Raw genomic sequence first — 23831 nt, 5'->3', positions numbered from 1 at the left:
TTAGCTTGCGAAAGTTGTGTTGTTAAAGCCAACATCTTGAGGAGCTATGTCTCTGAAGATCACATACATTCTGGAGTACAATGAGAGAGAGAGAGAGAGAGAGAGAGAGAGAGAGAGAGAGTTAGAGAGTATGGACTTTTGATTAGGATTGTAGAAGAAATTATTATTCAGGATCAAAATAACAACATGTATTTGCACTATTACTATAAGACCATCAATCTGTTTTCATTAGCTTGAAACTCGACATTTCAGTTTTTTTTTTTTTTTAATGGGGGATGCAGATGGGTCGGGGCCATGGGGGATGAGGATACTGATGTGTTCAGTTAGAGTTTATTGCTATATGGTTCACTTCTAATAACGAAAAAGAAGAAGAAGAAGAAGAAGAAGAAGAAGTCAATTTCACTCTCGTGTGAGTGCTTTGACGGCGCTTCTTTTTTTCTTAATCAAGAGTGAATGTGCGTTTCTTTGTTTGATTTCTTTTTCATAGAAAAATCCAATGCTCATATACATGTACTTTGAATTAATTTGTAAGACAGTATGCTTGCCTATGCGTCGTGTAATGTTAATTTCTCAATCCTTGTATTCTTTTGTTATGTGTGATTTTGAAAAAGGCAGAAATAAAACCAAACCAAACCAAACCAAAAAAAAAAAAAGAAGAAGATATTTAGTCCTTTATATTGATACATGTGCAGGAATAAAACATTTATGTTAAAGACAAAGAATTGAAGCAGACAGCACATCGTGAGAAAGGTAGTTAGAATACCCTTCTAGTAATTGATGGATTTCTTGACATCATCCATTTGAAAACTATCAGCCCATTATTCTTGTGTTTTAGTCCAATTTTAGAAATTCAGTAAGATAATTATCAGTGTATTTCCTACGTTTTGGATACTGCCAATTTGAATTTCTTTTTTTTAAACAAACAGGAGGATTGTATAATTTTTCAATTTCAATCTCAATCTTTATTTCAATTTTCGACAAAAACATAAAGACATCACGCACTTTTGGCAGTGTTTGGTAACAGAAAATAAGGTGCATAAAACTATGTCGTTGATAAGCATTCACTGCAAAAACTAGGGTGTTAAATATCTAACACCAGCACAGAATCGAAAAATATTAACACTCTTGGTGTTGATTTTAGGTCCCGTTCAGAAAGAATCACACCAACTGGTGTCGAAATATTCAATTACAGGTTGATGTTAGAGTTTTGGTGTCATTAATTGGTGTTGAAATTGCACATGCGCATAAGTCAGAGAATTCGAGCAAAATCATTGGACGAAAGTTGTCATGTGACCTCGCTCTGCGCTCTCGGATCGCGCTGCTGGCCGGCATTTATGGCTAGCTAGCTAGCTGTGTGTGCGCGGTGCATGCATATGTTATGTGTATAGTATGCATTATCAAGGCCATTTTTTATCGATGAGGTTTTCTTCGCCTTCGGGCCGCGGGTAATGAAAATTCGACTCAATAATATCCTCATTAACCAGCAGTTAAACAGCACAATCATGCCGATAAGTGTAAAGATTTGTTCTGGAGATCGCCGAATCAGAAAGTTGCTGCCACTAAATCCAGAAGACATCGTAGGATTCTTTGAACTGAGTAAGTGTACGGTACCTGTTTTTCAGGTGTTTGTCATGAGTCGACTGTACAATACTGCTAATGCATGTGGAGCATGTGGAGCTGCAGCTAGAGTGCGTGCGACAGCGTTGCACCCAAAAGTACTTCTCCTACTATCCTAGTCTACAGACTACAGGTAGTTTTCTAGACTTAGAATCTAGTAGGTCCTAACGTTAGAAACTAAATCATCCCATTAAATTTAGAGTCTAACTGCTACAACGAGCCTTGGGCTTGGACCAAGCCTTCTTGAACTTGAAGCCTTGAGCCTGGGGACCACGCAAAATACTTCTTTATAAGCGAATTTTGTTTGGCAAGAGGAGTTCATATCATGTGCAAATGTACAAAACTACAATTGAAACCTTATCTACTGGTATGTTATGTGATACAATGCATATAGATCTATAGCCATAGAGTCTAGTGTTACTGTAGTTTTTAGATGATAACTATTTCTCTATTTGTGGTAGGTGTCTATACTTTACGTTAGATCTAGACTCTGTAGTCTAGTCCAGGTCTACAGAAATTACATTATCTTCTTGGATAATCGGTGTGCTCTCCCGATGTGCTCCGCTTGTAGTGGGTGCAACGCTGTCGCTTTTGCAATAGTATGTGTGTAGCTACTGTATAGTGTAGTCTGTAGCTAGTCTGTGCAGCTAGTCTGTTACTAGTGTTAGTCTGTTGGTCTGTTTGTTACTTTAATATTAGTCTGTAGTGTTGGTCTGTTACAAAAATGTGAAAGTTTTTGTTGAACTTGCTCTCATTTAATTCTTTCTTTCTACATCAATTTTGTTCTATCTTGGAACAAGTGATCCTTGGGCTAGGCCGGCCTTGGTAATACCAGGTGTGAGTTAATGAGGTCAAATGTCATCTAGGTGGTCAAAGGTCAAATGATAGGTCTGTTAGTCTGTTACAAAAATGTTAAAGTTTTTGTTGAACTTGCTCTCATTTTTTTTATTTCTGCATCAATTTTGTTCTAACTTGGAACGATTGATCCTAGTTGGGTTAATATCAGATTTGAGTTGATAAGGATATTGTCAATGGTCATCTTGGGGTCAAAAGGTTACTTGTTGTATTGATTGCAAAATCAGGCGAGACTTGTGCCGGCCATGGTTCGAGAACCACCTTGTTATTACAAAAAAAGTTCTTGGTTTGAATGTTTGGAATGATAGGATTTGATAAATTTTATGGACATCTTCAGTAAAAATGTAGGGACAGCTTAAGCCCTAAGGGGGCCGCTCACTTGGTCTAGCCTATCCTGGTCTATCGAGGTAGGCCTTAATACTGTCACAGCCGGGTTCAAAAAATTGCATGGCTATGTAATTCTTTCACCTGGGGTGGCAGTAAGGCCTACCTCTAGACCAGAATAGGCTAGTCCAAGAGCTAGTCTCTAGGTCAATAGGGTTAGAGCACCAGCGAACGACTCCTTTAGGCCTAAGCTTTTCTACATTTTTACTGAAGAAGATGTCAAAAAAATTTATCAAAACCAGTCATTCCACTGGCATTAATCGGGGGGGGGGGGGGGGGGGGGATAAAGTATGTGATAAATGAGATATGTGTCATTGTATTAACATCATATACTTAAAAAATTGTCAATGTCTTTCCCAAAAACACTGAAAATTGCCAGAATGTTCAAACACACTAGCGGTATAAAAGTTATAATGCTACTACAACTGTAGCTATTATCCTGTCATGAAACCATACAAACTGCAAAGTATACTTAAGTCATTTTTTTATTACATTTGTAAATTGTAATAGTTTTTCTCTCCCCACGCCCCCCCCCCCCCCTTACAGTCAGAAGAAAATTCAGCTTCAGAGATGGCGAAGATCTTGTTTTAGTGGATGAACATGAAGGCTTTAGTATCGACGATGATGTATTGGGAGATATTGTGACCAGCCAGCCTGATGTTAGCCTCATGGTCCTGAAAGAAGATGAAGAATGGTCCAGTAAGTTTTTAATAAGAGCATTACATTTCTGGAGAAGTAAGCAGTATGCGAACAATTATAGGAATGTTCCATTGAACATTCTCTGTATTTGCAAAAGGTGCTACTGGATACAGCCACTGTATTAAAATGAACAATTCATTGCAAATTAAAGACAAAGGAAGCTAGTCTTCAGCATTGCAAACTTGCATTTTTGCAGAAATGTTTTCTATGCGATCATCTTGAAATTTGTTGGAAATTCCTATCTATAATTATGTCCTACCCATTCAAGGATGGTATTTATTCATGAATGTACGGCTCACAGTTTCCTGGACCTACATGTGTCTTGAAGACACCTCAATATTGTGAATGTTTGATTTAAAAAACATTTTGGTGTGATGTTTGAGTTGAATGATACTGTCCAAAGGATTACATAAACAAGAATCTACAAAAGTCTGGAAACTTATCATTGTTCATCTGTATGGGTATTACCAGGGAGGTGGCCATCTCCCTGGTATCACCAAGTCCCTGGCTGGTGTAAATTTACTCCTAATTCAAGAAGATCTAGTAATTGCAGTGTTTCTAGTATAGTACGCCTTTTTAATTATTTGTTGTGCCTAGCATTCTTATGCTATAAATGTATGATTACGTATTTCAAATCTGGGCGGACAACTCTGTCAAAGTTTACAACAGTAGCATATGACACGAGTGCTGTTTTTCCCATGGTTGGCCCCAGCTGATAAATACTGTGGGGTAAATACTGGTCTTTGCCGGATATTACCGTCTCGCTATTTATGATGAGAATGGGAAACACAGGGGAATAATCAATAAGTCATTTCATGAATTTTGTTAATAAAGGAATACACAAATCATTGTACATGAAGTATGATTAACCAAAATAATAATAATAATAATAATAATAATAATAATAATTTATGGCAGGAATTCATTCTTATTGCTGGGACAAATTTTTGCGCAACGTTTTCTGATCTATGTATCTGATACCATTTTTGCTGTGTACAAGAATTCGAAAATTGTAGCAGTCACTTGGGAAGGAATTGCTTCTATTGTAAATGTTTACTCCAATCATTCAGTGGCACTTGCTCGACAACTTCTGAAGCTGAATGGAAACTTGACAGTCATGGAGCCCCTGTCATCTTTTGACAGCTCTGACCAGAACAAAGAAGGTATTTTTGCACATTCCCTGGAATGCACCCTCTAATTTCATAAAGAGTCTGAAGTGTCATCAGAAGTTAAAATTAAACCAACCTTATCATTAAACATTCTAGTGATGGTCAATTTTTCATGGAGCATAATCACACTCCCACATAAACACAACACAAATGTGGGCCAGGAAGCTTATTTTCGAGTAGCCATACACAATTTTCCCCACCCTGAGAGGGGACTCCCTCCCGGATCATCCCCTCATCTAGTTATTTCACTCCATAGGATTTTTTTTACAAAAAACAATTTCCAATACTCTGAAAGTATATTGTACTCACTTAAATGTGCATCAGAAAAAGTTTATTTCTAAGATGCCAATTGCTAAATTTTCCCTACCCTTAGATGGGGCAGTCCCTTCCAAACCTTCCCCTGCATTTTACCCATCTAACTTTAACTTTTAACATTTTTAAGTCGTCCAAAGGAAAGACCTTATGCCGTCATATTTGTCCGTCTGTCTCTCCGTCTGTCTGTCAACAATTTGGTATCCACTTTTTCATCGATCTATATCTTGGCTCCGAGTTAACCAAACAAGTTTATATTTGGTATCGGTATCCTTTAGGACTTTCCTGATATTAAGCTCATTTTTGTGTTGAGGTTGAGCTTAAAGGCAAAGATCAAAGGTAATTCAATGTCACATGGGTTATATAAAACAAATGAAAATAGATCTTTCTCGCAATATCTCAAGAACGGTTTGGGCAAACAACTTCAAACTTGGTATATGTATACCTATGGAGGTGACAATGATCTTTGACCTCAACCTTTGACCTTGACCTTTGACCTTGATTAAACATGAAAATAGCTCTTTCTCGTAATATCTCAAGAAAGGTTTGGAGAAACAACTTCAAACTTGGTATATGTATACCTATGGACGTGGCAATGATCTGTGACCTCAAGCTTTGACCTTGACCTTTGACCGTTGCCCTTGTTTATTTGTAGACAACATTTTGAATACTGTCCATATTGGCACGGTTTTCAATTACTCGACACTGGACGACTACTTTGGACGTCGTCCATATTATTATACACTTGGCTTGATTTCTGCTATTCTGATGGCAGAACCCCTTCCCACACACTCCCCCTACTTTGTCCCTTCACTCCCTCACTCAGTGCCCCCCCCCCCCCTCCTTTTTGTCTCACCTGAACAAAGTTCTGGCAGAGATTGACATAGTAATCACTTTTCCTGTTGCTGTGTTAGAAAAATGTTAAAGGCTTTTGTTGAACTTGCTCTCATTTCTCTATTTCTGCATCAATTTTGTTCAAACTTGGAACAAATAATCCTTGGGTATTACCAGATGTGAGTTGATGAGGATGATGAGGTGAAAGGTCATCTAGGGGTCAAAAGATCAAATGATGCGAGGCCATGTGCATCATTTTTAGCTCACCTTAGCCGAAGGTTCAAGTGAGCTGTTGCCATCCGTTTTTGTCTGCCGTCCCTTGTCCGTTGTGCGGTGTGCGTCATCTGTAAACTTTTATATTTTCATCTTCTTCTGCAGAACGAATGGTCGGCTTTTAGTCAAACTTGCAGAGAATCATTCTGTTGGGTAGAGTTGTTCAAATGATAACTGTAGCCCCATGGGGGCCCAGGGGGAGGGCCCCCAGGGTGCAAAATTCTCAAAATTTCAAACATCTTCTCCAGATCCAAAAGAAGATCAGTCAAGTTGTTTTGTGTGTAGATACCTTTATAAGTAAAGAATGAAAGTTGTTTATGACAACTCCTGTTGTGCCCCCTCCTTGGATTATTCTGTGTCAGTTTTCCTAAGAGTTTTCCCATTCAAATCTCAAAATAATTATATTGCTATAGCGCCCTCTAGACAACTACTGAAACTCCCCTTTAAATGAATGTTGAGTAAAAGTTGCCTTCAATGAGTTTGTACAGAAATTACCAATGAGATTGATAAGTCAAAGTTTAATTCATGTCAAAATGAACAGAGCCCATGGAAGTACAAGAATTGTATATTTATTAAAGGAAAAAAAAATATTTTAATCTTTTACAAAAAGGGAACAATTAAGCTGTGATCATTCAGAGCATTACAAGTTACATTTCAGTGATCACAGCAAGTTCCGAAAATGACCACAAATTACTCACTGGACCATCTCTTCATGTATGAATGATCAAGGTTTTTAATTATAGACAATCAATGACTACTAATCTGATACATGTGATTGTAATAAAGTATCTGCTCACCATGCACTTGTAAGATTTAGGAATAATCTGCATGTGTATTGTTACTAATTGTTTTGCCAGAGTGTCCAAATGGGGGGGGGGGGGGGGGGGGGGTAAATGATTTTACATGCAACTGTAGTAACTCAGTGAGTAATCATTTCAGGTGTTCACAGTGAGTTTGACTCTTCATTACAAGGTGAGTATTGATCGAAAACTCACAAAAAAGTGCATGTCCTACTTTTCTCCTACTTTTACTGAAATTTAGCTCCTATTTTTTTTCTCCTACTTTTTCACCATGATCTACGAGAAAGCCTGCTTGATTTTATTATTTTGCATTTTGAAATACAGGATGGAATTCTGGTACATCTGCCATCCTCCTCCTCTTGTGCCTGTTGCCTCCTGCAAGCCAAGGGAGGTCTAAAGCTGCCTCAGCAAAAGTATCCATTTCCTCAGCAATCTCAAGGATTATTCAGTTTCAGAAGGTATGTAGCTTTTCAGTATAAAAGTGGACTATAAATAAATAATGTTATTAGTACCCTCGTCACACCTTGCATGTTCTCACTGCATTCTAGAAAATGTTGCCAAAACTGACTAAATGTGTGTACACAGGGAGTAGATGTAGCAATGGTCTATCTAAGAATTTCCTGAATGTGCTTAGACTGGCTTGGACTAAGAGGGTGCTCAAGAACTTTGGGCCTGTTCAAAAACTGAACCTATCCTAAGATTATTAGGAGTGACAATGCGCTAGAACGAGATGGACCTACTGCAAACAGGGTTGCCATCCTTCAATCCTACTAGGAATATGTTTCAGCGTGACATTTTCACAGCCCTAAATGTAGAGTTATATCAATAAACAAAAGGTCAGTACTTTTTGCCTCGATATTGGAAATTGATTACAAATTTGCAGCAAGAAAATAATTGTGAAGGAAATTTTAAAATCCTTATTTTCACAGTGTCTCCTTTTGTGTGAGTTGAAATGACTCAACCATATTAGAAAGACTCTTCTCAATCAGATACTTAAAACCTGCTTTGAAAATACTTGCATTTTTTACCAGGCCTCTACAGCCTACCTCTATACGTTTATAAAATTTTCTGTGCAAAGTCCTGGTTGAAGAATGTAGCTACAGTGTATATCTCTGTTCAGTTCATTAACCATAAAGTGAATTGAGCGAGATACAAGTTATAGGGGAGACTACGCTGCACATGGATGTCACCATCATGCACAAGCCCTGTGATTTATGCACTTTTCCTATTTGCTCAAGAGTTATGATGGAGCATCACTTGCAGCCAAGCCTTGATAGTCTGCAACATGCAGCCTGAAGGCCACTGCATATCATACAAATCTTTGGTCGCACAACTTGCCGACTATCATATGTGACCGTGCACCTCAAAACGAACATAAAGTCGCACACCCTGATTTTTCGTGAGGACTGAAAATAAGTGAAATGGGTCAACCTAGCCGAACTTGACTTTTTCATATTTTCTGAAAGAGCGGGTCTTCTTTTACATTATGCTAAAATTTGGTATCATAAAACGGGCAGGAAAGTGTGTGTTTTTTTTTTAGCAGTTTATCTCCAACATTTTTGGTAGAGTAGTGTGATTAGGTGTGTCTTTAGAATCCCTTTTTCATTTCTGAGAAACCTTGTCCACACTCTTCACTTTCAACTCTAATAACTTTTAAAAGGATAGTGCTACTGCTTTTAAAGTTGGCGTTAATTGTGGACAGAATGTGTTAATGAGGCATGCTTAATTTCAGTTTAATCTGATAATCCCTTCATTGTTGTTACTCTGGCGGTTTACTTCCTGTTTTTTGTCCCATTCATCGCACAGCCAGCACGGTTTGGTAAAGATTAAGCACTTGAATAGACACTGTACTTCAGAGCCTCTTTTCTCAGTTCACACTTCTCCTGAGTTTGTGCTTTCTTTCCAATATTTAGATATGTTAGGAGAGTCCATTTGATTTGAATCATACATCATTTTAAAGCTTAAATTCTGCTCTTTCAGAATATGGTCTTAACCAAAAATTCATGTCTGGCGACTTTTTGTTTGTTTTGAGGTGCAGGGTCACATATTAAATAAACAGTGCGTATATTCTGTTTTATTTCAGATCTTAAGTCGCTGAGTTGTGTGACAGAAAGTCATATCGAATGCGGTGGCCTTTAGTCTAATCAGGCCTCTTAAATTGAGAAAAAAAGTCAGAAAACGTTGTGCTGCTTTGCACATTGCAGACATTTTCCACAAAACATCCAGATCCCCCCACTATATATGTATGTATGTATGATGATGGTAACAGTGATGATAAAGATAGAGTTTTGATAGAATTAACAAGTGGGAAAAGGGTAACTGCTAGTTTCATCGTTTACTAGTACATGTAATTTGTTTCAAACACAGAGTGGAGGGAGCATTCAAGATTTTCTGGATGGCACCAAACAGACCCAGAGCCAACCGTTCCTTCTTGGAATTGGAAATTCTAAGGCCTGTATCAGCAGTTACTTGCTCATTGTCGATCACAAGGCCATTCCATGTGGTGCCCGTACGGTGGAAGGAGCAGTAGATGAACTCTTCAAGACGCACTTTGTCTTTGGCTTGCATTACTGCCAGTCTCTTCATCAGTTCTGGACCTTCATCCAGACAGCTGTTTTCGAGATTGATGTTGGAGTTTCCCGCGAATCACCGAGAGTGCGTGAACTAAGATCCAAATTATTCACACCATGATTTGCTTCAAATGCAAGAGAAATTTTGCAATACCAAAGTTGGTGCAACATTTAAGATTAAGTCATGGACTAAGTGAAGGAGGAAAAGAGGTGTTAATCTGTGGACAGGGAGCTTGTGCAAGAACATTTTATTCTTTTCGTGGATTTCGAGGGCATTTGCAGACTCACCTTAAATCTGGTTTGCCAGATAATCAAGAACAGTTTACTGAAAATGAGAAAGCTGGTGAATCATTCGAAGAGAGCTTTGCAGGAAACAGTAATGATAATGACGACAGTGATCAAGATCAGGATATGAATGCAGAAGATGACATTTTATCCGCTGAAGATTTGAATAGGCAGTGTGCAAAAGTAATTTTAAAATTTTCAGCAAACAGTGCAAACTCTGGAAAAGTTGTAAATGACATTGTGGAATCAACCAGTTTGATTGTAGGTGATGTAGTAAAAAGTGCATCAGCGGCAGTTAAGGCTACTTTCTTGAAACATAAACTGCCCATTGAGTCCGAAGCTTATAGAGAAATACAGACGCATTTTGCTATGCTTGAAAAGCCATTTGAAAATTTGAACTCAGAATATAAGCGGATGAAATATTGTGCAACACTTGGACTTGTTGAACCACAAGAAATAAAGTTAGGCATCCGGTATGAAAGTCGTCTAAATAAAAGAAGTAAGCAGTATGAACAGATTGCTATTGAAGATACCTTTGTTTATATACCCATTTTAGAATCTTTAAAGCAACTTTTGAGCAATGAAGATATATTGCATTTTGCTACTCATGACCATAGGAGCACTGATGGTGTAATGAGAGATTACTGTGATGGTGCACAATTTGAGAAAATCCCTCTTTTCCATGAAGATGAAAATGCCCTACAAATTCACTGTTTTTATGATGACTTTGAAACTGTAAACCCCATCGGTTCAAAAACAAAAATTCACAAGTTAGGTGCCTTTTATTTCATTTTGAAAAATCTGCCACCAAAGTATAATTCTATTCTTTCCAATATCAATCTTGTAGCTCTGTGGTATGCTGAAGATGCCAAAAAATATGGATTTAATGCTATTCTCAAGCATATTGTGAAAGACATTAACATTCTGTCAACAGTTGGCATTACTCTTCCTAATGGCATTGTGAAGAGGGGAACCATTACTCAAATTAGTGCTGATAATCTAGGTGCAAATGCCCTGTTTGGTTTTGTACAGAGCTTTTCTGCTAATTATTACTGTCGATTGTGTGTGACAAGCAAGGAAGAGGCGCAGAACACATTAAAAGAGGTGTTAATGGAAATGCGCACCAGGCAGACTTATGAGCAACATTTACAAGAAGCTGACGCTCAAACTACACTGTCACATGTGTTTGGAGTTAAACAAAAAACTGTATTGAATGATTGTATTTACTTTCATATCTTGACAAATTTTTCACTTGATATACAGTAATGCATGATCTGTTGGAAGGCATAGTTCAGTATGAGCTGAAACTTGTACTAGAATATTTCATCTATGAAAGGCAACCACCACTCTTGACCCATGATGAACTGAATCAGAGAGTTGCCAGCCATTGCTTAAACCGTACAGATAACAAGAACAAACCATCCTACATTAAACTGAGAACAGCTGGCAATGATGTGGGTCAAAAGGCAATGCAGGCTTGGTGCTTGATAAGAAATCTTCCATTCATCATAGCTCATGACATTGAAGAAGGAAACGTCTACTGGGAACTGCTGCTAAGATTACTAGATTGTATGGATATTATTTTTGCTCCCCAATTAACAGCAGGCTTGATAGCCCAGTTGTCTGTTCTCACTGAAGAACATCACACACACTTTCAAAAAACATTTCCTGCCAATAGGTTGTTGCCAAAGCATCATTTCATGGTGCATTATGCTACATGTTTGAGAGAAGTTGGGCCACTCGTACATGTATGGTGTATGCGGTACGAAGCGAAACATCACTATTTTGGCCGTGTTGCAGAATCTGTACGTAATTACAAAAACATATGTAAATCACTTGCAAAGAAACATCAGACAGCACTAACGTTCCATCTTCAGTCAAACCATCCTTTGGAGTGTCTCGAGGTTGGGCCAGGTACTTCACTTTTATTGTCAGATTTAGATGAAAATATTAGACAGACTGTGCAAGAGAAACTCCAAGTAGAGGAACTCTCTTCTGAAGTCTTTGATGCCAATTGGGTTAAAGTGTATGGTACACATTATCAGTTGTCTCTTTTGGTCTGCCATGATGTCGATGAGCTTCCACTGTTTGGTCAAATAGAGCATATCATTGTACACAACAATGACATTTTTTTTGTACTTCTGTTGCTAGATACATTGCATTATAATTCACACTATCATGCCTTTACAGTAGAAATAAGTTTTCCACGTGGTCATGTTGTCAAGAATCAAAAGGAACTTGTTGACTACAAACCACTAGATTTAATGACAAATTTGTCAAACACAGACTCGAGGAAGTACGTGGCACCAAGGCATGTTCTTTTCAAGTAATTTAGACCTGTAGAGCCGATGTTATGTATGGTTTTGGTAAATGGTAACAAAATGTGCAAAAATAACTTCAATCAATAAGATATTGTGGACTCTTGTTAACCCTATGTAGCCCGGGCTATATTTATCTGTAGCCCCCCCCCCCCCCCCCAGATCTTGGCCGCCGATCATTAATTTAATCTTAAAGAATGCTAATTTTTGGTACATTTTTCCTTTTGAACATCTGACCAAGTGTGCACTGAAAAATTTTATAATATTTTTGTAATGTAATATATGTAATATTTTCCATCTTTTTTTCTTTCAGGAAAAGCAAATTTATGATGCATGTGCATGAAAGCCAAGGATTTGGAAATGCACAGATTGATTTGTTGTTGCTTATTTCCTGGAGGAAAAAGAGAAAGGAAAATGCATGTTTTGATGTACAAATAGCTTTTTGTTAACTTGAATGACAAATATGTCAAACACAGACTCGAGGAAGTACGTGGCACCAAGGCATGTTCTTTTCAAGTAATTTAGACCTGTAGAGCCGATGTTATGTATGGTTTTTGTAAATGGTAACAAAATGTTCAAAAATAACTTCAATCAATAAGATATTGTGGACTCTTGTTAACCCTATGTAGCCCGGGCTATATTTATCTGTAGCCCCCCCCCCCCCCCCCCCCAGATCTTGGCCGCCGATCATTAATTTAATCTTAAAGAGTACTAATTTTTGGTACATTTTTCCTTTTGAACATCCTGACCAAGTGTGCACTGAAAAATTTTATAATATTTTTGTAATGTAATATATGTAATATTTTCCATCTTTTTTTCTTTCAGGAAAAGCAAATTTATGATGCATGTGCATGAAAGCCAAGGATTTGGAAATGCACAGATTGATTTGTTGTTGCTTATTTCCTGGAGGAAAAAGAGAAAGGAAAATGCATGTTTTGATGTACAAATAGCTTTTTGTTAACTTGAATGACAAATTTGTCAAACACAGACTCGAGGAAGTACGTGGCACCAAGGCATGTTCTTTTCAAGTAATTTAGACCTGTAGAGCCGATGTTATGTATGGTTTTGGTAAATGGTAACAAAATGTGCAAAAATAACTTCAATCAATAAGATATTGTGGACTCTTGTTAACCCTATGTAGCCCGGGCTATATTTATCTGTAGCCCCCCCCCCCCCCCCCTCCAGATCTTGGCCGCCGATCACTAATTTAATCTTAAAGAGTACTAATTTTTGGTACATTTTTCCTTTTGAACATCCTGACCAAGTGTGCACTGAAAAATTTTATAATATTTTTGTAATGTAATATATGTAATATTTTCCATCTTTTTTTCTTTCGGGAAAAGCAAATTTATGATGCATGTGCATGAAAGCCAAGGATTTGGAAATGCACAGATTGATTTGTTGTTACTTATTTCCTGGAGGAAAAAGAGAAAGGAAAATGCATGTTTTGATGTACAAATAGCTTTTTGTTAACTTGGTTGAGGGAAAAAAAAAATGAGAAAGAGACTCAAGACAACCAAGTACCTACATGGGTATTTCTTTTCATATGGGTACCAGGAGTAATTGTGTGATATCATGTGATGTCATGTTCATGTTACACATGAAACATTTAGGGGCTAATTGTGAATGAACATGTTACCAAAGAAATATGCGAGTGTTTGTGAGTGTAATGATTATTGGCTTTTATCTTAGGTATAACACAGTACAAAACAGCTTAGTTTCATTACGTATTAACCAATTTGAGGTCATACTTTGGTACCCATATAAATAGAAATACCCACATGCATATTTTTTGCCTTTAACTACTTTAGTATACAGGGTGGCTCCCAAATTGGGCAAAACTTTGTACATTTTAACATTTTCTTCTCTTGATCCAGATGTAGAATACAAGTTGTATTCTTTAGGTGTAAGTTGTGTATTGTTCATCATGAAAATTCCTTTTTCCAGTTTCTTGAATAAACAAGAACCAAGTTTTGTTTGTCAAGATAATTTGGTTTGTTCCTTTTCCCTTCTCTATGTGTAATGTGTAATGAATTTCTGTGTTTGATTGTAATGCATTTATAGAGTGAGTTGGATTGAATTGTTGGTGCTGAATCGTTGGTTTTTGTTTTAACAACAATTTAGGGTTGAATTCTGCATATCACTGTTGTTAAAATAATGGTGTTAAATTTTATCACCGAAAATAGAATTGAATTGCAACACCAAAGATTGGTGTTGGAATCTTTCTTTTTTTTTTTCTTTTTAACACCAAAAATAGAATTGAATTGCAACACCAAAGATTGGTGTTGGAATCTTTTTCTTTTTAATACCACAAATAGAATTGAATTGCAACACCAAAAATTGGTGTTGGAATCTTGTTTTTTACACCAAAAACAGAATTAAATTGCAACACCAAACATTGGTGTTGGATTTTTTTTTAACACCAAAAACAGAATTAAATTGCAACACCAAAGATTGGTGTTGGACTCTTCTTTAACACCAAAAACAGAATTGAATTGCAACACCAAGAGTAGGATTGAATTGTTTAATTCCAGAACTTGGTGTTAAATAACACCAACCGGTGTTTTCCGATATAGATACCGGGAAAGTGTTAAAATCAACACCCATGGTGTTGGATTTAACACCATTGTTTTTGCAGTGTTCGTTTATGATAATATTATGGCAAATGTGTCGTTGATAAGCATTCGATCTGTGATGTTTAGGAAATAAGTTAATGTGTGAAGGTAACTGACAAGATTGGGCGAAGATAACTGACAAATCAATTATTGTATGTCATTAAGTTTTACCTGTCTGCTGCAACGTTCATCTTTGCCATCGCAGCTGTGATGACCTTGGTTAGGTTCTTATTTTCCTCAATTCCCAGGCTCCCAATGGACGTCATTTTTGCCAGAGCACATGCATCACTGGACCCTCCGAACATCATCGTCTGGTTTGGGACCACACTAACCAAGATAGCCTATGAGGAGAAAAAATGAAGAAAAAAAATATATACCGAAAAACAAAACTAAAATGTACACAGCAATGAATGCAAAATTGCAAAACTTAGGAATTAGCATTCATCACATGTGGCAAAAGCACATAGAATTTTTGATAGCATTTATAACAAAAAAAAAAATAATGATGTATGATGAAAAGTATGGCAGTATTTTACCCTTCTTCAAACGTTAAGGGTATAGTGAAAGTGAAAATAAGTGTCCTATTCACAACTATCTGGTTATCACAGTCATCTGGTATACTAAGACATATTTGACCACCTTCCACGTAAGCGATGTAGTAATATCAAAAGCGAAGTAACAGTATACATTGCAAATTACACGTCATTGACACGCTTATAATTCATTCAGCTATCAACAGTTTCTTAAACTTCATCATAAGTTGATCAGTTCAGCCCAGACACAGTCATGTCAACTCAAAGTGGCTTAAAAGAGAATTAGACTTCCGTGAGCCTTTCTAATATCAGTAGATATCGATTTTTATAGTATTCTGTGTCTTATCATTTCACCTCCTTATCACTTTGTCGACAATTGCCACAAAGTCAGCAGAAAGAGGTCCTAATGAAAGAAATTTCACTACAAGCTTGGATGAGGGTCACTGTTACAGCACAGACTCTGCAGTTGTCCAGTAGGTGTCTGCACTTTGTGCAATACAGATATGAATATTACACATGTGAGAACCAGTCTACGAATGGAACAGCTACCTTTTCTGGTTTTCCAAGTTGCTTTGCGAGCTCTGGTGTCAGACTGCTTAACAAATCTTTGGGAACAGCGGCGTCCTTGACGTTGGTGAAGATTTGTAGGATAGGCATTGTGAAAGTTGAAGCTTCTTCAGACACGATTACGAGTGAAATATAGACAACTGATTAAGCACGAGTGTAGACAGCACAATTCACAGGACACTCTGACTGAGCTTCGAGTCGACGTACGATTTGGTACGAGATTACCGGGACTAGGCGGGCCTCGCACCTCTTCTAGTATGGTTTCGCATGTTCCTGGACCTACAGCTTATTTGGCTTCCCCCTCACATGTAAGTTTGTTCTGTGTTTTTGCCTTTTCATTTGCAGCCACAGTTACGCTAAACAAGCATGTAGAACAAAAACAGAATTTTAGAAAGCAAGGCTGAACTGAAAGCAAAACATTGAGCCAACACTTCTTGAACAAATTTGTGCGCTGACATCGGCGTCAGAATCGCCGAGGTTTGTCTTGGAGTACAGTAGATGTCATTACGTAATCTCCACTTCAAGTCACGTCGGCGTACAAGCACACAGTTTGGTTTATACAGAGATTGACAGTAGAAGAGTATAGGTCCTTTGTAACTTCTTTCCACCACCCTGGTTTATTATCTTCCTGAGACATCGTTTTGATGTCAGTGGCAATACCTGTATGATATTGTAACGCTTCAACTACTATAAAGCAACCTAATGTTACCATTATCACAACAACGACATCAACAACTGTACTACTTTTACTGTTACTACTTCTGCTAATACTTCCTCTGCCATGGGCAATGATGGGCGAACAGAGGTTTTTTTTTTATTTTTATGGAAGCATGCAGTCGGCCTTGAATTTAAGCTTAGACGTAAAATGAAAATTTTGAGTTACACATTTCCTGAATTTTTGTGCTTTTACACTCGAAAATACTGTTATTGCCGTAAAGCTGCATTTCGATGACAAACTTGAAACTCAAAATCTTGCCATTTATGAGTAACGTCCTTCTTGCCCAATTGAATTCTTTTGTTTTGTTCACTTTACACAATTCAATCACACAAGTTAGGACTATTATTGCTGAAAAACTGCTATTCAGTGACAAAGTTAGAAAACTCGGAACTTTTGATATTTTTGTGCGACATTCTTCCTGCTCGATTTCAACTCACTTCTTTCTTATCAGAAGATCTTAGTACACTATTTACACTATTCAATCAGAGAGAGAAAAAAATGATTCTGCTGCCGTAAAGCTGCAATACAGTGACAGATAGAAGAGTGCAGACTTTCGAGCTATTGTCAGAGATAAAGAAGATAGTTCAAGGTTATCATGGGCTTTACAGTTACCCACTATCGGCTGGCAGAAATCTGAAATCCGAATCTTAAACTCGAAACTCGAAGTTTAGCAACACGTACACCGGGAGAGAGGGGAGGGGAATATTTTGGTTAGGCGTACGTATCGCTCTCTCACACTGAGAAACTTCTGCAATTTTGGCATTGAAATTCAACTATCTGGTGCATATCCTTTCGTTGAAACATTTGGAACATGTTCAAAGAAAGAAAGTAAGGAAAGAAAGAATTAAGGGAGAATGTGAATGGCTAAATCGTGGTAAGCGTCACTTCTTGTTCCGAGTGTTTGTCTTCGGTGTGCACTAAGTCTTTGGATCATCAATGGTGGACCGAACGAGGGTGAGTGTGGGATAGGGTATCCCTTTTCACACGCTATAGGGAAATTTTACATTATCAGAGTTGAAATTCAACTATTATTTTGCGCCCTCTTTGTGGAATATTTGGAAAATTCTCATAAAGATTAATGAATGGCTAAATCGTGACATGTGTTGCCTTCTCAGACGTTCCGTCCGAGTCTTCAAGTGGACCGAGCGTCCAATCAGGGAGGAGTTGTTCACACATCACACTCTCTCAATAAAAAAAAAAATGATAAGAAAAGAAAAATAATGACTAAGACCATGACAATAATAAACATGTATTCATATATGTATGTACAGTTTACATATATATATATATATATATATATATATATACGTATACATGTATTATTATATATATATATATATATATATATATATGTATATATATGTATGTATATAGTGAAAACTTTGAGCAAAGAAAATGGGTTTCCATCGGGATTCGAACCCGAGACCTCCGGATTACTAGACTACCGATGGAAACCCATTTTCTTTGCTCAAAGTTTTCACTATTTTTGTTTCTGGTCAGATTTCCCTCTCTTTGTTTATATATATATATATATATATATATATATATATATATATATAAACAGTATATAATGTATATATACATTTATCATATTTTGGTCTTTTATTTTTGCCTTGTTTTTGCCTTATTCTGTTCAGTGTTTCCAAGTTTGTTGCTTTTTGTTATGTTCACGTCCCAAGCCCTTACGAAGACCTCTAAAAGGGATGAAAGCTTAACAGCAATACAAGGCAATAAGTGAACTACTGCAACGTCCACTATCAACCCTCGTCCTTCGTCACGACTTTATACATTTTCCGACATGTTTTGAGAAAATTCAGCCAGAAAAATAAGAAAATATATGTTTAGGGAAAATTGGTGGAATATTAAAAAATAATAAAAAAGTGGGGAAAAAATAGTGCCTCAATAGTGGTATCCGTCACTCATTGTTTCGTGTGTGCGTCTTCACTTTGCAACATAAAAAGTAAAACATCTTTCTTATTATTACAAAATCAGTTCTAAAATCATGCATGCAAGACATGGTGCTTTGGTTGTAAAAACATAATCAACCGCCATTTGCCTCGGTAGTTAGGAAAAGTTGCTTACACATCACCCATCCTCATCATTGATGCAAATATATATATATATATATATATATTTCCATTATATATATATATATATATATATATATATATATTATGGTATATAGACTGATTTGATTATACATATATACAGGTGTGTACTGTATATTTATACATATGATATATCTTTATTCATATATTCAAAGAGAAAGAGAGAGAGAGAACAATGAAGTCACGAGAATTCTCGCAATTTTTGCATCGTACACTTTATTAATTTGTTGTATTAGTTTATACTCAACATAAAGGGATTAACAAAATTTCACTTTCTCTTTCAAAATCGCTGTACTGAAGATGTAAAACGGCGTTGACATTTGTTAATTGGCTTATACTCCCCTTCCATTTTGGCCATATCCAAGTATGTTTTTGGTGTATTTTTCGCCTTGAATGATATTTTCGCTTTGATGGCCTAGTTTACATTATGGTAATTACTCCACAAAATGTTTTCAGTCTTAAAGGGACTGTACAGTACTGGTTGAGGTAGGGATTCATGTGTTGAACATTCCTAAGTGAGATAATGAAAAGCCTCTTATGAAATATGAAAGAGCATGTAATTTTAAGAAGGATTCAACGTTTATTTGATGAAAATTGGTTTTCAAATGGCTGAGATATCCAAAAAAGTGCTAACAATAAAAGGCGACATGCCACAACTTTATTAGGATCTCTTTGTTTCACCTTGTTTTTGGATATATCAGCCATTTCAAAACCGATTTTCATCGAATAAACTTTTGATACACCATAGAACTGCATGCTCTTTGATATCTCATAGAGTGGTTTCTGAATATCTCGCAAAACGTTAAAAGCTAAATCTTCACCTCGACCAGAACTGTACACACCCTTTAATACATGAACAAACGCGGGTCTGCCCTGTAATTTAAACAATGCAATGTGAAGTATACACATAAAATCATTGATGCCCCTTTAATAAAAAAAAAAAAGCGATGCAAACTTTTCATTTTCATCTCTAAACAAATTTACTTTGTTTTCCGTTCTGCTCCTTGTCTCTCAAACAAATAAATCGGAATTATATCTGACATGTAATCCTGTGTTCATTTATATTTTTCAATGGCTGCAAGTTTTCAATCCTTCTTTATCTCTAGCCTTCTCTTCTTGCTGCGTCGTCTTTATTCAAGTTGCTTCACATGTTTCCTTCAATGCAAAAGACTTGTACTGCTTGTAAGCACACACACACACACACTCACGCACACACAATCTGTATTTTGAGCTGTGAAAACATGATACAGACACAATCAAAACTCTCCGTGTAGAGGAACGATGAAATGATCATTGCGCAGCTGCAAAACAATGACTGAAACTGACAACAGCGTGCATATTATAATAATCATGTACAACTGTAGTTTTGCATAGCTTAGTTAAACCTAACTTAAGCCCTGCAAGACAGAAGATCTAATTATCATTCGTTATTATAGATCATTGCATACTGCAGCTTCCACCTACAACTGATTATCTGATTATTGTAATTATTGAGATTGGGAACGCACATATTTTATTACTGTAAGTTTCATATCAGTAGAGGTGTCACTTCCAACGAGGAGTCGGTTGAATATCCCCGGACGATCTATTTCGCGAAGGTTGAACCCTTGTATCCACAGTTTTGGGGTTCTAGGTCCCTGAAGACAATATACATTCTAGAAATAAAAACAAACACATAATCACTGCGTGTGGCACAATGCCATAAAGATATCCATCAGTCGTGGACTTAGAATAGTGTCCACATCTCTAAAATTTCAGACAAATTGCACAAAACAAAACAAAAGGAGCAAGAAAACCGAATTCATGCAAATATCTGAAATATACTTTTACCTTGTTACTAAAGTCAAGTTTTTTTAGACTTACCGTTGATGTTAATTGTAAACCTATTATTCAATATCGGCTCTCGCTGAAGCCCTGTCTATCACTTCGGCCCCCACTTTTTTTTTTGCATTTTTTTTTTTTGCTTGTCAGCTGATGAAACTCGGAAGTGGTACAAAAAATTGGCATAATCGAATGAAAATGAATCTTGAGTGGGCTTCGCACAAAACGAAAAATAAATCCTTGTTTAATGCAGGTCACCCAGCTCTGTGCAAGGCTCTCGTTCTGTTTATATCGTAAACCTTGGCTCACTTTGAATGCAAAGTTCTCAGTAAAACCATTTTACAATACTGGCTTTGAATTTCGGCCACGTTATTCCTGAAGTGGTGAAGTGCTAACGATTTCGCTACAGCGGTGAGCTTGACAAAATGTGCATCAAATCCCCGTATACCTAAAGGCAAATCATGAAGAATTCATCGACTGAATGTAGGGTTTATGTCTTTAGATGTGTGTGTGTGTGTGTGTGTATGTGTGTATGTGTGAGGGTGGGTGTCCGTGTGTGTGTGTGTGCAGAATCTTATATAATTTTATATAATTTTTCAGTATAGGGTATAGCGAATTTGCTCTGCAATACATATATATATATATATATATATATGTGTGTGTGTGTATATATACTTATATTATATATGTATATATATATATGTATGTATATATGTACATAATATAATATATATATATATATATATATATATATGTTTATAATATATATATATATATATATATATATATATAATGTTAAAAAATGTCTTCAGCAGCAATGGTGTTTGAGTAATAACGCATCTATGGATTGGCTTGATTAAGTTATTTAAGATAGCTTTTTCTGTGATTCATGCAGAATTTTACGTCCATTTTTTATGCACGGTTTGTAAAAAAAAAAAGGTATATTGTATGTTTAAAAAGATATGATTTAGCAGTACAAGAGAGAATACAGCTGCTTGTTTTGTTCATATTAATTGCATTGTGAACGTGGGCCTGATATCGAATGAAACTCAAATAACGAATATGATAAAACCCCCAAAAAAGTATGTGGTTGTGTGCCAAGATCAAGGGTATAAAAGCTGAAAAGGGAAATAGTAAAAGCTTACTGTTGTGTCCCCTCAAAATGACCAGCGTGTAAACAGGGGATGTTATATAGGTTTTCCAGGTCAGTAATATTCGCAATATCAGATCAAGTGCCACATTAGGTAAGTCAAATGTCAATAGGGAAATCAAATGTCTACTTAGCAAGACAAATATCCTGTAAAATAAATAAGATGTCCATAGCCATGTCAAATATCCATGCACTGGAAATTCTTGCGTCATCTCAGGTTAATGAGAGTATATTATGCAATTCATAGGTGATTCAGATGCCACAATTTAGATATCAGTTGACTCCAAAGCACAGCAAAGATATCTTTCTCAAGAATATAATACTTACCGGTCAGCTGGGATACCGAGTTTGTCCTTCAGCGTAGTTGATACTGTCTGGGAAATGACCTTGTTCTCTTCCACACCAAGTTGTCCGATACTGACCAAGTTGACAACGGCGCAGGGAGCGTCGGACTTTGCGAACATCAACATCTGGTTTGGAACCACATGGACCTCTATGTACTGTATCGGTAGGAAATACCAAACCTGTTTACTCACAAGCAGACTATAATGCGTACACTCATTGTGTATTACGTGCAAAACTTAGTTAGTTAGTAAGTAAGTTAGCAGGGGCGAATCCAGGGAGGACCGCAACAGGCGCACGCCCCCCTTTATTTTTTGTTGAAACAAAAGAAATAAAAAGAAAAAATGGGGGGGGGGAGGGGTGCATGCGCCTCCTTTTAATTTTGTAAACGCGCCCCCTCTTTACGAAATTCCTGGATCCGCCCCTGGTTAGTTAGTTAGTTTGTTTGTTTGTTAGTTAGCTCAGCTAGGTTACTAGTTAGAAAAAACCTGGCGAAGTATACATGGTGTAGGCCCTATATTATATATACTTTATTGTAAATATACATATTGTATTAAGCGATGTCACACTTATTATCTAGAACCTTCTTCCATGGTGTATATCATATTTACAATAAAGTATAATTATATTTACAATACCACCCTAGCATTGACCACCATAGACGTCCCTATAATATTCCACTACACACATAAAAGGACACAATTTGCTGTCAATTTTATGCATGTATTTGAATCATTAAAATTAAAAGAAACTCTATCCATTAATTCTATCCAGAAATATCAGATACAGGCCTATCTTCTGGACCGTTAAGTCTCCTTGGCGTGCTCTCGTTCTGTAAGGTGAAATGCAACTTTCTACTGCCGTGAGATTATAAAAGTTATGTCTCGCTTTGCGTCATTCATATATACGAACTGAATGTCAAAAACTAGCAATATCATGCACTTTTTATTTCGAACCACGCAACCAGTCTGTTCCTGCTGGAATCCTCTCCCCGTGATTTGCGAAACCATGCAGGTTATACAGCCTACTACCAAAAACAAAACAAAACAAAACAAAGGAAAACAACACTTTTGTATCAGCACCACTAACCTTTTTCACGTAACAAGAAAGATTCCTAAAGCTGTATTGATTTGGATCCACTGTCAACATGTCAGTAATCCCTGAAAATCACAAATTTCTGCTAGCATGATAAAAAGCTATAGTAATCACACTCTCATAAATCTATTATAATTATTACGTACCTCCATTGGCTTTCCTATCGCTTTCTGGAACATGTCAGACATGTCAGACAAGAAACCGTCGGGGATCTTGGAATCCCTGACGTTTGTGAAAACTTGTAAAAGTGGCATTTTGTCTTCAACACTGGCAAATAAAAACCCCACTCCAATCAGAAAAGACAGCTAGTCCTCGAAACAACAGGTAAGGAACCCGGGAGTCCAGCAGTAGAGCCTATAGGAATACAACTTTGTACCTTTGCGCCACGTAAAATGCTTTGCAGATAAATGAGAACATCACCACTTCTAGGCCTTTGATATACATATCCCACGTTCGTTTCAGTTGAGTTATTTTTCATCGTTTTCCCTCGTCGTCTCTACTTTGAGTGCAATTAACTATTTAAATTTTTCTGGGTCAAACTTCCCGTGCTGAAAGCTGGAGCAAGGTCTATTATTTTGCATTCAAAGTCACAAAGGCAAGCCCAAATAACCAAGCAGTCAAAGGGGGGGGGGGGGGGTGCGAGGCGTCATCGTAATGTTGTTCAGGTATCGTGTGACATAGGCATTTTCTAACTTTTCGTTTTTACTGTTTTGGGACGTTGAACTGTCTGAAGCTTTAAAAGCGAGAGATGGTTCTCCATCAACAA

At 36.9% G+C, this 23831-nt stretch overlaps 1 protein-coding gene across 1 annotated transcript; it reads right to left on the bottom strand.

Moving 5' to 3' along the window:
* LOC139735174 (macrophage migration inhibitory factor-like) lies at nt 1–23319 on the bottom strand. Its single transcript, XM_071645935.1, has 3 exons — nt 23212–23319; nt 14903–15072; nt 1–70 (listed from the first exon to the last, which is right to left on the bottom strand). Exons 1-3 carry the CDS (start codon nt 23317–23319, stop codon nt 1–3), a joined length of 348 nt encoding a protein of 115 aa, XP_071502036.1.
* Between the last annotated feature and the right edge of the window lie 512 nt (nt 23320–23831).

Source organism: Diadema antillarum, unplaced genomic scaffold (assembly GCF_040938485.1).
Source record: "Diadema antillarum isolate AM-2024a unplaced genomic scaffold, OU_Dant_1.0 seq00000565_RagTag, whole genome shotgun sequence".
NCBI classification, from domain to species: Eukaryota; Metazoa; Echinodermata; class Echinoidea; order Diadematoida; family Diadematidae; genus Diadema; species Diadema antillarum.
The sequence above is the reverse complement of the archived record's forward strand: the minus strand, read 5'-3'. Positions and strand labels throughout refer to the sequence as shown.

What these genes read in the sequence shown, in the direction of transcription:
- LOC139735174 (XM_071645935.1), bottom strand. Translation starts at nt 23,319, where the DNA reads ATGCCACTTTTACAAGTTTTCACAAACGTCAGGGATTCCAAGATCCCC. An exon ending in CGATAGGAAAGCCAATGGAG is followed by an intron (nt 15,073 to 23,211) that starts GTACGTAATAAT and finishes TTCTCCTCATAG; the next exon opens with GCTATCTTGGTTAGTGTGGT. An exon ending in ATGAACGTTGCAGCAGACAG is followed by an intron (nt 71 to 14,902) that starts GTAAAACTTAAT and finishes ATTGTACTCCAG; the next exon opens with AATGTATGTGATCTTCAGAG.